Source organism: Meles meles, chromosome 11 (genome assembly GCF_922984935.1).
Source record: "Meles meles chromosome 11, mMelMel3.1 paternal haplotype, whole genome shotgun sequence".
NCBI lineage: Eukaryota > Metazoa > Chordata > Mammalia > Carnivora > Mustelidae > Meles > Meles meles.
In genome coordinates, this window is record NC_060076.1 from 62668636 (window position 1) to 62684168 (window position 15533).

General features: G+C 38.0%; 1 protein-coding gene across 7 annotated transcripts in view; it reads right to left on the reverse strand.

Moving 5' to 3' along the window:
* Window positions 1-15533, reverse strand: part of KDM4C (lysine demethylase 4C) — a 510176-nt gene that overhangs the window by 129541 nt on the left and 365102 nt on the right. For all 7 annotated transcript variants that reach the window (XM_046023271.1, XM_046023269.1, XM_046023272.1 and 4 more), the window contains one exon: window positions 1800-1855. In XM_046023271.1, the coding sequence (XP_045879227.1) occupies window positions 1800-1855 (56 nt within the window). The remainder of the gene's footprint in view (window positions 1-1799; window positions 1856-15533) is intronic.

Genomic DNA, 15533 nt, shown 5'->3' on the forward strand with positions numbered 1-15533 from the left:
AGCATATAATTTTTACATAATACAAGAGTCGCAAAAACTAGAACAGTAAAGTAGTCTAAAAGAATTAACATTGATCAAGTCTTTAATTAAATTGTTTCTCATTGCAATCCTATTATAACCAAAAGAACCCAGAGATAAGGAGGAATGAAATTTAGCTGGTTTTCTCATTTCTTACTTAAAGCTGAATTCTGAATTACCCCAGAAAAATGACATCCCCATTAACACTATTTAGTTTATCATAAATGTCGTGCCCCAAGTAAATATAAAGACTCTTAAGGTTTAAAGACATCTTAAAGGAATTATCATATGCATAGCCTATTTTTACGTCAAAAAGAATGTTACTCAGACAACATGAGACTCCATCCTGCCTTCAAAGACCACAGGAAGAGAGGACAAGTGTCAACCCCATCAGGGCATTCTTTTAAATCTAATAAATACTATAATCCTATAGTAAACACTATTCCTTTCCTTCCTAGCCCAAGGGCAGAAAGAGAAGTTCTTACCACCTCTGTCTGCACAGGAACCACCTAAAGCAACTCACAGTCTACAAGACCTATGCAATATCCTAGACCTTGCAACACTTTTTAGTGTAAGTGTCAATCACATTAACTAAGGCTGTGAAAAAGGAAGATCCATAGTTAAGTAAAAATTAGTCTATTAGACTAAACTTTATCAACACAGGAATAATAAATGCCTTCACTTTTCCTTGTAAGCAATTTGAAACATGTGCACATGCACATAGTTATGTTAATTTGATCATTACATTATATACCAGGGGTCCCAACTTCAGCACCCGCAGGGCCAGCCAGGAGGTAAGCAAATATGCTGGTAAATCACGATAACGTGGGGATCATCTGTCCTATCTAGGCCAGGTCCTCATCCCAACATGTTATTGCCAAAAAAGGATGCACAATTATTTTTCAAGTACAGATAAACATTTTTGTATTAAAAACTTTTATATAAATCTCTCAACTTCTAATTTGTATCAAATTTATAAAATGGTGTTTCAGTCAACTAAAACATATCCTGGAGCTGAATTTGGCCCTTAAATGACAACTTACCATCTCTGCCTCTATCATTTCTACATTTTCCTATTTCCAAAGGGATATTTAAAATGCTTTAGCCTCATTTTAAATACTAAAATTGGGTCATGAAAATAAAACTCACGCAAAAATGTATTTCGACAACCACATTAAAAACCAGATTACCTTTCTTTTATGTTCACTTCTGACTCTTTTTCAAGATTCTCTTCATATTCTTCAACTGTCCCCCTTGGAATCGTAAAATCAACATTTTTCCTCCCTACGTTTCCATTTTAAGAACATACACTTTCTTGTTAATTTGCTTGTTTTAATAGTAAGTTGTTTTGTTTTAATGTTATGACTATGATTGATTTTATTTATCTGAAGGTAACAGATTTCACTGTTTTGAGGCACATTGTTTTTATTAGACTAATAGGATTCATCACATTAAACACTAGGATTCCAATGGTACCTAGATGATATGGGGTGCCTTCACCTTCAAATCGCCATTAGTAAAAGAGGGGTGTTAAAGACATGGATGGAAACAAGGCTTAGACCACCTTCAACCAGGAGAGGTGAACGAGCTGTCAGTAACAGACTCTGTCAGTAATAGTCTCTGAAGACATGCACATAATCCCAACCTCAGATCTGGACAACAAAAGCTTTGGAACAATGTCTCCAATAATAGGAGGTAATATAGCAAACTGTCCGCCCAGAGGTTCAACACTCTAGAGAGGAGGAAACAATAAAATTGAACACAATGAACACATTACTTACTTGTTGTTCTTTGTTTCTTTAAGAGCACCCCCTCTCAAATTGCAAAGACAACACTCCTAGGAGAAAAAAAAATAACAAAAAACCACACAATTATCAGACTCATTTAATAGACATTATTACTATTTATCTAAATATCCCCATAAATTCTAATTTTTTATTTTAAAATTAAAGCCATCAGGAACTTCATAAAGGTCTATCTCTGAACAGTTCAAGAAAGGAAAAGAAAAAGAAGGGAGGGAAAGTGAGAGTACACACAAAAATATTCTTGATATATATATATATATATCCTAGAGGGAATCATCATTACCCTGGTATCATGTTCACTTGCCATGTCCAGGGGAAAGATATGACACAGAGCACTTGGTAGCCTGGAGAGTATTTACTAGAATTCTAGAACAGAGAATACATATATGACTGAATTCTCTTGTACTCTGGGAAACCACTCGTGTATACACAATAGCTACAAAATAGAGTATTGGTGGGGTTCATTCTGCAATTAACGATTGGCAGGAAGCTCTTTTTGAAAGATATTATTTTCATAAAAATATCATTTAGTCCTTTCCGTCGGCGGGCAAACAGTGTTGGAAAAACTGTACTGATAAACCCAGGCTATCCACCCCCAGAAAAAGGTACCATGAAATGTTTTCCTTTCTTCTCCCCACGTAAGTTTCTATTTTGGGCATTTCTGTGAATGTCTTAGATTGGCACAGACTGTTACACTCCAAGATGACTGACCCACTTTACCACAAAAACAGAATTTAATTATCATTTCTCACTACAATTCTATGAAAAGTCCATCAAAAAACAAGACCAGAAAGCAATGCAATGCCTTTTGCTGACCTAGAATTTTTAAATTAAATACCTAAATATTTTTTTTTATTTTCAACCTTACTTTTATTTTCAATGTTAATAGATGTCCTCCCAATTTATTACATTAATAATTTTTATTAAAATAACTATACATTATTTGGGTTTTTTTTCCCCTCTCCAAGCAATACGTATAAAATTTCTTTATCTGTTCTCCAAGGTGATCTTCTTTAACTAAAGTTTTGCCTAACTTTATGAAGAATCCCTTTAATTTATTTACTGTTACTAATGGGGTGTCAAACTCTATAGCTTTAATTTTTCTGAGGAGAGCAATACCAAAACAACTGATGAGAAAAAATATACCAGCATAACTCCTAACAGGCAGCAAAAAAAAAAAAAAAAAAAAAAAACCAGAAATGTTCAATGGTTTTATGTCTCTGGAAACCGCACATTTATTTGAAATTTCCTGGGTTATTCTTAAAAGTTAGAGTAGCAAAAGCTGCCCTTTGTATATACATCTGAATCCATTATAAGCCCAGCTCATGGAGATAACTTGAAGGATTTTCTCTGTAACAAAGCCAGATTCTAGAGCCCCTTGACATAATAGTCTTGATGAAGCACACAATGAGAGTATAAGTTCAGTACAAATATTAAAAATGAGAAATTCAGTAATTCAAGTTATTCAATAATATACAAATTATTTAAGAACAATTTCACAAAACATAACTGATTTTAAGAGTTTTCCAGTAGTTTATCATAATTTCTGCAGAGAGAGAGAACATGAAAATACAACATGAGGTAAAGTATTTTCATTGACTATAAAAAGATGTCAGTATCCAAGTGAGAATGCAGCAAAGGAGAGCCATGGATGGCAAGGAGCTCAGACACTAAGAGCATTAGATGCCTGATTAATGAAACTAGGAGTGAGAAGAAGCCTAAAGGGACAAGCTAGCAGAGTTAAATACAGCAAAGCAGCATGGAAGCGGCTTGAAAGCACCTGAGGAGGATCATTAAAAGGTACACGTGCTGCACAGCACCACCACAATGGGAGGAGACAATCCTCTCAAATAGAATACTCAGACTCAAGATTTTAAGGGAGGTTGAGAAGACTCCACTTGCCATAATATGAAACTGCTTTTTTTCTGGGATTACCAGTGACCCACCTCCATGTCACAGAAGCTAATGGATAATTCCAAGTCCTTGGTTCACCTGACCTGTAAGTGGCATTCAGCATTGTTGATCATGCCTGACAGTTTCCACCTGTGGTTTCTGTGACCCGTCATGCCCCTCACTGTCCTCCACCTCTTTTTGTTCCTCTGCTTGCTTTAACAGATATCTCTTTCACACTCTTTAAACACTACAGTTTTTGTAAGAGACCCCACTTGCTTCTCTATCCACACCTGCTTGTGGGGCATTTGACTCTCAAAAGGCCAGTGAGTGACTCAAACATTAATTTCCTAATATGTCTGACTGACATTCAATAGGCATCTCTAACACACATGCAAAAATGAACCATGTCAAAAAAAAAAAAAAAAAACATGTCTCCTCAAGCCTGTACACCCCCACTGTTTCCTATCAGTATCATCAAGCATCCTTTCTAGCTCATACTGGAAGATATAATTTCCCTGTCATACTAGATCCAATTAATGGAGTACTGTCAATCCCATGTCCAAATCTGCCTCCTTCTCTCCATCATCAATGCTGCCACATTAGTCGATAGCCCCAGCATCCTTCAGCAGACCTAAACTACTGCAACAGCCACCCTAAGTCAACCTAGAACACACCTGAATGGGTTTTAATGCTTCTCAGTATTTAATGTGGTCCTAAAAGGCTAGGATCATTAGGCCTGGACCTTGTCCAGATTCACACTGTACTATTCTCCATGCATAGACACGCTGTGCCCCCAGACACATCCGACATACCCTACACCATTCATTATTTATTATACTGAACACATCCTTGACATCCTCAGAGAAGGCTTTCCTATTCCCTTGGCCCAGTTACTTCTCATTCATTACTCTTCTTAACTATTTGTGGAATTCTTTTTGCTGTCCTGAATAAACTGTAAGCTTGATGAGTGCTATGGAAATACTTGTCAAGTTACTCTTTCCCTAATGTGATACCCAATAGAGAATACATCCTCCACATGAATTTGTTACATAAATGAGAAAATGGTAAAACGGGGCAAAGTGAAAATCTTGAAAACTACCAAAGTATTAAAAAATTGCAAAGATCATTTTCACATACTGGGACACTAAGGAAAGGAAGTTGCAGACTCTGGTGACTTAACAGGGAGTTAAAAAAACAATGATTTCACATGGAGCTATTTTTGCCATAATTTACTTGAAAAATCATATTTCCTAGTAAAAGACAAAAAATATTCATGACCAAGCAGTTACTTATATGATTTACAAGATATATATGATATCATGGTTTCTGTTCAATTCACTCAATTTTGAAAAAGTAAGTAGGAAAGAAAAAAGTCATGTCCAGTTATGTCACTGTTTTGAGTCACCATCCCTCCTCTCATGGGTTGATCTGTCACAAGCACAAACATGTCAACCTGTCAACTCATTCATTTATAAATGAACTTGCACTAAATGCCTATGCTTATAACGAACCCAATAAAAGCAATATTACATAGGAAACTTTTAAACACTTCTTTCCTTTCTTAAATAGTACCTTATTGTCAGGCAACAAAATTGATAATTCCAAAATTTAAAAGGTTAATCCTTACCTGAAAAGTACCCCAACTTTTCTTAAGAATTCATATAATGCATGATACACACAAAGGTTGATACCTACCAAATACACTAATTGTACTAGTATTGCTTATCTTCTAATTCACTGAAAAAATTGAACGAGAATATAGGGGTGATAGAGCCCCTTCAGGACACTGATTTATTAAATTGGTTATCAATAATAAATATTTTCTCTTACAAGAATAAAAGCTATATTAAAGGCCTAATTCATTCTGGATACCCTGCCAGAAACATCATATAATTTACCTCCCTTCCTTAACATGAACTTATTAGGTAATTTATATTCCACTTCCCTTATGAGGAAACTAAGATTGAGATTAAGAGATTAAGTAACTTTTCTAAAATCATCCAATCCAGGAGCTATCAAGCTTCATCTGTAAATGGCTAGGTATTTACTAGTTTAGGCTTTGCACTACACAGTTGTTGCAACTAAACTCTGACATTGTACGATGACATGTAAATGAATGGGTGTAGCTATATTCCAATAACAACAGTATTTACAAAAACAGGCAGTGAACAGGATTTGGCCCACAGGCTATAGTTTTCCAACCCTTAACCTACTGACAAAAGTAGTAATTATAGTTCAAGTACAGGTCTGCCTGAGCACAAGTCCACGCTCCTTTTCACCAGCATCCTCTATCTCAGTACAAAGCAAGGCACAAGATTTCAAAATAGAATGCCCAAATAAACAGGAAAGGGTGCCTGCTCTGGAAAGCTCACAATTTGGGAGGTGAGAAGACCTGTGTGTACTTAACCATACTATGAAGAAGATAATGATAAAGGGTATAACCAAGACCCTATTTCCTCATTTCTATAAATGACTAAGAATTCATTTTTTTAAAAGATTTTATTTATTTATTTGACAGACAGGGATCACAAGTAGGCAGAGAGAGACAGAGAAGCAGGCTCACTGCTGAGCAGAGAGCCCGATGCGGGACTCGATCCCAGAACCCTGAGATCATGACCTGAGCCAAAGGCAGAGGCTTTAACCCACTGAGCCACCCAGGCGCCCAAGAATTCATTTTTTAATTAATCCCCTCAAAAGAACCCATATCATTAAAAAATGTGTTACAAGCAGCATATATTATATAACTATTTGTGTTCCCATTTGTTTCATTTACCTAGCTAGTAAAACTTCTCACTGGTATCAGATCATTAAATTTATCTCCACTTCTTCCTTCAAAGAATGATACCATTTTAGGCAAAAAGTAACATTTTAGTTTGTCTGTGCAGTCTAACCTCAGGCTACATTAATCCAACTTAACTCCTAGGAACAACAGTGACACTAGAGAACCAGGCTTTATCCTGATATTTAATAAAGTACAGATGGTCAGGGTTCAAAATCATAGTTTGGCTATGCCTCAGATATCTTACCTGTAAAGGGAGAAAAATACTACTTCCCTAAATGAGTTAATAAATGTAAAGCATTCCAGAAACACAATATAAGAGTGGTTAGATATGTGAAAAGTTAACTGATTCTAGACAACTTATGCATAGTATCACCAGTGAATGATCTGGATGTAGTGGTTTAACAGAGATTAAAACAGAGATCTGTCAATAACTCCCTTGAGGTGTAAAAAACAAGCAGCAGACCTGGAGAGAAAAAAAAAAAAACTCTCCAGGAACCTCAAATCCAGGCAGCTGGACTCTAAAGCAAGAAGAGATCTTCTATAATTCTAAAAGCCGTCAACTCAGCTGTGAAAAGCAGGCAGATGTGACAGTTTCCACAGTGGTCAGAGAACAGACACTGCTGAAGAGAAAATCCTGATTTTATCTTCAAAACATCCAAAACTAGAGTGGACTGAGTCAAACTAAATCTGCAACAAAGCCCAGACCCAGCTCAACTACGAATCAGCCTGATCTCACTCCTGCTCTAGAAACCTGACAAAGGACCATGCCCTTTCTGAAAGTAAGATTACCTTCATTTGCTACAAGACAAAATATCCAGCACACAATAAAAAAAAAGCCCAAGGTACACTAAAAAACAAGAAAATATGATTTATGATTAAGAAAGTTAAGAATCAATAAAATCAGACACAAAAATGAACAAGATACTGGAAAGACCAGAAGGAGAGTTTAAAATTGCTATGTTCCAAATGCTAAAGGAGCTAATGAAAAAGATAACATATGAAGAGATAGAATATTTTAACAAAGTCATGGAAATTATTTAAAAATCAAATGTAAATGGTAGAAACAAAAAAACTGTGACACTGATAATGTTGAATTCAATATATTTCAAAGCAGACTGGAACTGTGAGGATAAAACTTCAATGACTTTAAAGACATGAATAGGAAACAGAAGGAATGAAAGCAGCTATGAGAATGAAGAGAGACCTAAGGGAAAATAACCTGTTCAATTTCTGTATAATTGCAGTCTGAGAAGGAGAGGAAGGAGAGAGGGGATAAGAAAAATAATTGGAAGAGAAAATGGCAGAGACCATTTCCAAAAGCAGTGGGGAAAACAAAAACAAAAACAAAAAAACAACCATTGTCAACCCAGGGTACCTGGGCAGCACAGTCAGTTAAGCATTGACCTCGATTTCAGCTCAGGTCATGATCTCAGGGTGTGAGATAAACCCTGCATCAGACTCTGCAGTAAGTGTGGAGCCTGTTTACTAGTCTCTCCTTCTTCTGCCCCTCCCCACTCTCTTAGGAAAAAAAAAAAAAAAAACTCAACCCACAGACCCAAGATGCCCAATAAACCCCAACAGATAAATACAAAGGAAACACATCTAAATATATAATGGTCAAAATTGTGAAAACCAAATATAAAGAACATACTTAAAAGCAGAGGGGAAAAAACACATTCAGTAAACAACTAACCAGAAGCAAGTGACAATGGAACAATATCTACCAAAATACTGAAAGAAAAAAGCTGGCAACCTGGAATTCACTTCCAAGGAAAATATTCTTTGAAAATAAAGACAAAATAAAAACAATCTCACAGAGACAAAAAATCTAAAAGAATAAAGGAAAATCATACAGTCTGAACCATGGATTGGCACAAAGGAATAAAGAACAGTGAAAAAGAGTAAATACATGGGTGAATATAAAATAAATTTTTTGTACCTTCAGAAAACACACATATCCAGGAGGAGTCAAGATGGAAGAGAAGTAGCAGGCTGAGACTGCATCAGGTAGCAGGAGATCAGCTCGATAGCTTATCTACACATTGCAAACACCTACAAATCCAATGGGAGATCGAAGAGAAGAAGAACAGCAACTCTAGAAACAGAAAATCAACCACTTTCTGAATTGTAGGACTGGCGGAGAAGTGAATCTAAAACGACGGGAAGATAGACCGCGGGGGGAGGGGCCGGCTCCCGGCAAGCGGCGGAGGAACGGAGCACAAAACCAGGACTTTTAAAAGTCTGTTCCACTGAGGGACATTGCTCCAGAGGCTAAACCAGGGTGAAGCCCACGCGGGGTCAGCGTGGCCCAGGTCCCGCAGGATCACAGAAGGATCGGGGGTGTCGGAGTGTCGCAGAGCTCGCAGGAATTAGAACGGAGAAGCCGGCTACAGAGACAGAGCCGAGGACTGAACTCTCAGCTCGGGGTTACCTTGAACTGGTTGCGGGCTGGGTGAGCTCGGAGCGTGGCTAGAGGCTGGGGATATGGGAGTGATTGGGTGCTGTCCTCTGGGGGTGCACTGAGGAGTGGGGCCCCAGGCTCTCGGCTCCTCCAGGCCGGAGACTCGGAGGCCGCCATTTTCATTCCCGTCCTCCGGAACTCTACGGAAAGCGTTCAGGGAACAGAAGCTCCCAAAAGTGAACCCGAGCTGATTACTTAGTCCAGCCCCAGGTAAGGGCAGTGCAAGGGGGTACAATCCCGCCTCGGGCAAAGACACTTGAGAGTCACTACAACAGGCCCCTCCCCCAGAAGATCAACAAAATATCCAGCCAGGACAAAGTTCATCTATCAAGGAAAGCAGGTTCAATTCCTAAGACAGCAGCAGAATTCCAGAGGAGGAGAAAGCAAAGCACGGAACTCATGGCTTTCTCCCCATGATTCTTTAGTCTTGCGGCTACTTCAATTTTTTTTTTCAATTTTTTTTTCTTTTTTCTTCGTCTGCTAAATTATTTAAAACTTTTACCCTTTTCTTTTTTAACGTTTTTTGACTAGTTTATCTAAATATATATATTTTTTCTTTCTTTTTTATATTTTTTCTTTATTTGTTTTATTTTTTAAATTTTTTTCTTTTTTTTTTCTGAACCTCTTTTTATCCCCTTCCCCCCCCCCACAATTTGGGGTCTCTTCTTATTTGGTTACAGCGCATTTTTCTGGGGTCTTTGCCACCCTTTTAGTATTTTCTTTGCTCCTTCATATCCTCTTATCTGGACAAAATGACAAGGCGGAAAAAATCACCACAAACAAAAGAACAAGAGACAGTACCGAAGGCTAGGGACATAATCAACACAGACATGGGTAATATGTCAGATCAAGAGTTCAGAATGACAATTCTGAACGTTCTAGCCGGGCTCGAAAAAGGCATGGAAGATATTAGAGAAACCCTCTCTGGAGATATTAAAGCCCTTTCTGGAGAAATTAAAGAACTAAAATCTAACCAAGTTGAAATCAAAAAAGCTATTAATGAGGTGCAATAAAAAATGGAGGCTCTCACTGCTAGGATCAATGAGGCAGAAGAAAGAATTAGTGATATAGAAGACCAAATGACAGAGAATAAAGAAGCCGAACAAAAGAGGGACAAACAGCTACTGGACCATGAGGGGAGAATTCGAGAGGTAAGTGACACCATAAGACGAAACAACATTAGAATAATTGGGATTCCAGAAGAAGAAGAAACAGAGAGGGGAGCAGAAGGTCTATTGGAGAGAATTATTGGAGAGAACTTCCCTAATATGGCAAAGGGAACAAGCATCAAAATCCAGGAGATGCAGAGAACCCCCCTCAAAGTCAACAAGAATAGGTCCACACCCCATCACCTAATAGTAAAATTTACAAGTCTTAGTGACAAAGAGAAAATCCTCAAAGCATCCTGGGAAAAGAAGTCTGTAACATACAATGGTAAAAATATTAAATTGGCAGCAGACTTATCCACAGAGACCTGGCAGGCCAGAAAGAGCTGGCATGATAATTCAGAGCACTCAACGAGAAAAACATGCAGCCAAGAATACTCTATCCAGCTAGGCTATCATTGAAAATAGAAGGAGAGATCAAAATCTTCCAGGACAAACAAAAACTGAAAGAATTTGCAAACACCAAACCAGCTCTCCAGGAAATATTGAAAGGGGTCCTCTAAGCAAAGAGAGAGCCTAAAAGTAGTAGATCAGAAAGGTACAGAGACAATATACAGTAACAGTCACCTTACAGACTAATAATGGCACTAAATTCATATCTCTCAATAGTTACCCTGAATGTTAACGGGCTAAATGGCCCAATCAAGACACAGGGTATCAAAATGGATAAAAAAACAAAACCCATCAGTATGTTGCCTACAAGAAACTCATTTTAGACGCAAAGACACCTCCAGATTTAAAGTGAGGGGGTGGAAAACAATGTACCATGCTAATGGGCATCAGAAGAAAGCTGGGGTGGCAATCCTTATATCAGATCAATTAGATTTTAAGCCAAAGACTATAATAAGAGATGAGGAAGGACACTATATCCTACTCAAAGGGTCTGTCCAACAAGAAGATCTAACAATTTTAAATATCTATGCCCCTAACGTGGGAGCAGCCAACTATATCAACCAATTAATAACAAAATCAAAGAAACACATCAATAATCATACAATAATAGTAGGGGACTTTAACACTCCCCTCACTGAAATGGACAGATCATCCAAGCAAAAGATCAACAAGGAAATAAAGGCCTTAAATGACACACTGGACCAGATGGACATCACAGATATATTCAGAACATTTCATCCCAAAGCAACAGAATACACATTCTTCTCTAGTGCACATGGAACCTTCTCCAGAATAGATCACATCCTGGGTCACAATCAGGTCTCAACCGGTATCAAAAGATTAGGCTCATTCCCTGCATATTTTCAGACCACAATGCTCTGAAGCTAGAACTCAATCACAAGACGAAAGCTGGAAAGAACCCAAATACATGGAGACTAAACAGCATCCTTCTAAAGAATGAATGGGTCAACCAGAAAATTAAAGAAGAACTGAAAAAATTCATGGAAACAAATGATAATGAAAACACAATGGTTCAAAATCCGTGGGACACAGCAAAGGCAGTACTGAGAGGAAAATATATAGTGGTACAAGCCTTTCTCAAGAAACAAGAAAGGTCTCAAGTACACAACCTAACCCTACGCGTAAAGGAGCTGGAGAAAGAACAAGAAAGAAACCCTAAACCCAGCAGGAGAAGAGAAATCATAAAGATCAGAGCAGAAATCAACGAAATAGAAACCAAAAAAACAATGGAAAAAATCAATGAAACTAGGAGCTGGTTCTTTGAAAGAATCAATAAGATTGATAAACCCCTGGCCAGACTCATCAAAAAGAAAAGAGAAAGGACCCAAATAAATAAAATCATGAATGAAAGAGGAGAGATCACAACTAACACCAAAGAAATACAGACAATTATAAGAACATACTATGAGCAACTCTACGCCAACAAATTGGACAATCTGGAAGAAATGGATGCATTCCTAGAGACATATAAACTACCACAACTGAACCAGGAAGAAATAGAAAACCTGAACAGGCCCATAACCAGTAAGGAGATTGAAACAGTCATCAAAAATCTCCAAACAAACAAAAGCCCAGGGCCAGACGGCTTCCCAGGGGAATTCTACCAAACATTGAAAGAAGAACTCATTCCTATTCTCCTGAAACTGTTCCAAAAAATAGAAATGGAAGGAAAACTTCCAAACTCATTTTATGAGGCCAGCATCACCTTGATCCCAAAACCAGACAAGGATCCCACCAAAAAAGAGAACTACAGACCAATATCCTTGATGAACACAGATGCAAAAATTCTCGCCAAAATACTAGCCAATAGGATTCAACAGTACATTAAAAGGATTATTCACCACGATCAAGTGGGATTTATTCCAGGGCTGCAGGGTTGGTTCAACATCCGCAAATCAATCAATGTGATACAACACATTCATAAAAGAAAGAACAAGAACCAATGATACTCTCAATAGATGCTGAAAAAGCATTTGACAAAGTACAGCATCCCTTCCTGATCAAAACTCTTCAAAGTGTAGGGATAGAGGGCACATACCTCAATATTATCAAAGCCATCTATGAAAAACCCACCACAAATATCATTCTCAATGGAGAAAAACTGAAAGCTTTTCGGCTAAGGTCAGGAACACGGCAGGGATGTCCATTATCACCACTGCTATTCAACATAGTACTAGAAGTCCTAGGCTCAGCAATCAGACAACAAAAAGAAATTAAAGGCATCCAAATTGGTAAAGAAGAAGTCAAACTATCACTCTTTGCAGATGATATGATACTATATGTGGAAAACCCAAAAGACTCCACTCCAAAACTGCTAGAACTTGTCCAGGAATTCAGTAAAGTGTCAGGATACAAAATCAATGCACAGAAATCAGTTGCATTTCTGTACACCAACAACAAGACAGAAGAAAGAGAAATTAAGGAGTCAATCCCATTTACAATTGCACCCAAAACTATAAGATACCTAGGAATAAACCTAACCAAAGAGGCTAAGAATCTATACACAGAAAATTATAAAGTACTCATGAAAGAAATTGAGGAAGACACAAAGAAATGGAAAAATGTTCCATGCTCCTGGATTGGAAGAATAAATATTGTGAAAATGTCCATGCTACCTAAAGCAATCTACACATTTAATGCAATCCCTATCAAAATACCATCCATTTTTTTCAAAGAAATGGAACAAATAATCCTCAAATTTATATGGAACCAGAAAAGACCTCGAATAGCCAAAGGAATATTGAAGAACAAAGCCAAAGTTGGTGGCATCACAATTCCGGACTTCAAGCTCTATTACAAAGCCGTCATCATCAAGACAGCATGGTACTGGCACAAAAACAGACACATAGATCAGTGGAACAGAATAGAGAGCCCAGAAATCGACCCTCAACTCTTTGGTCAACTAATCTTCAACAAAGCAGGAAAGAATGTCCAATGGAAAAAAGACAGCCTCTTCAATAAATGGTGCTGGGAAAATTGGACAGCCACATGCATAAAAATGAAATTGGACCACTTCCTTACACCACACACGAAAACAGACTCCAAATGGATGAAGGACGTCAATGTGAGAAAGGAATCCATCAAAATCCTTGAGGAGAATGCAGGCAGCAACCTCTTCGACCTCAGCCGTAGCAACTTCTTCCTAGGAACAACGGCAAAGGCAAGGGAAGCAAGGGCAAAAATGAACTATTGGGATTTCATCAAGATCAAAAGCTTTTGCACAGCAAAGGAAACAGTTAACAAAACCAAAAGACAACTGACAGAATGGGAGAAGATATTTGCAAACGACATATCAGATAAAGGGCTAGTATCCAAAATCTATAAGGAACTCAGCAAACTCAACACCCAAAGAACAAACGATCCAATCAAGAAATGGGCAGAGGACATGAACAGACATTTCTGCAAAGAAGACATCCAGATGGCCAACAGACACATGAAAAAGTGCTCCACGTCACTCGGCATCAGGGAAATACAAATCAAAACCACAATGAGATATCACCTCACACCAGTCAGAATGGCTAAAATGAACAAGTCAGGAAATGACAGATGCTGGCGAGGATGTGGAGAAAGGGGAACCCTCCTCCACTGTTGGTGGGAATGCAAGCTGGTGCAACCACTCTGGAAAACAGCATGGAGGTTCCTCAAAATGTTGAAAATAGAACTACTCTATGACCCAGCAATTGCACTACTGGGTATTTACCCTAAAGATACAGACGTAGTGATCCGAAGGGGCACCTGTACCCGAATGTTTATAGCAGCAATGTCTACAATAGCCAAACTATGGAAAGAACCTAGATGTCCATCAACAGATGAATGGATAAAGAAGAGGTGGTATATATACACAATGGAATACTATGCAGCCATCAAAAGAAATGAAATCTTGCCATTTGGGACAACATGGATGGAACTAGAGCGTATCATGCTTAGTGAAATAAGTCAATCGGAGAAAGACAACTATCATATGATCTCCCTGATATGAGGACATGGAGAAGCAACATGGGGGGTTAGGGGGGTAGGAGAAGAATACATGAAACAAGATGGGATTGGGAGGAAGACAAACCATAAATGACTCTTAATCTCACAAAACAAACTGGGGGTTGCTGGGGGGAGGTGGGATTGGGAGAGGGGGAGGGGGCTATGGACATTGGGGACGGTATGTGCTATCGTGAGTGCTGTGAAGTGTGTAAACCTGGCGATTCACAGACCTGTACCCCTGGGGATAAAAATACATTATATGTTTATTTAAAAAAAAATTTTGGAAGGGGAGGCGAACCATGGGAGACTATGGACTCTGAAAAACAACCTGGGGGTTTTGGGGGGTCAGGGGTGGGAGGTTGGGGGAACAGGTGGTGGGTAATTGGGAGGGCACGTATTGCATGGAGCACTGGGTGTTGTGCAAAAACAATGAATACTGTTACACTGAAAAAATAAATAAAATGGAAAAAACAAACAAAAAAAAAACTTATGATGTACTATATGGTGACCAACATAACATAATAAAAAAATAAGAAGAATAAAAAAAAAAAGAAAACCCACAGACAAAGAAATTCAATCATTTTCTATTAAATATGTGTGATTTAAAATTAATGTAACTGTGGAAGGTTAGTCTATTTTCTTTACTTAAATGGAAATTTTAAATGAGCACTATGATTTCTTCCAGAGTCTTTCAGTGTATCAAAACTCCTTTGTAATCTAACCTCTGGAGACACCCAAAGAGAACAAAATAAATAAATAAAATTCAACAGTCCGGGCTCATTGCCAGCCTCGTTTTATCTCATGTTTAATGAGCATGCCTTTTCCAAGAACAATAACACCCCAGTGTAAAATGACTCACCATTCTAAAGATTTAGATATATTGCTAGTGAACCAATGTCTCCTAAAACAAAACCAACCAATACTAAAATGCCTGTCACAACATGATTATTCTATAAGATTGTTTTTATACTTGTCTCCCAAGTACAGCATTAAAGGAGGCATTCTGTTGCACTTACCCA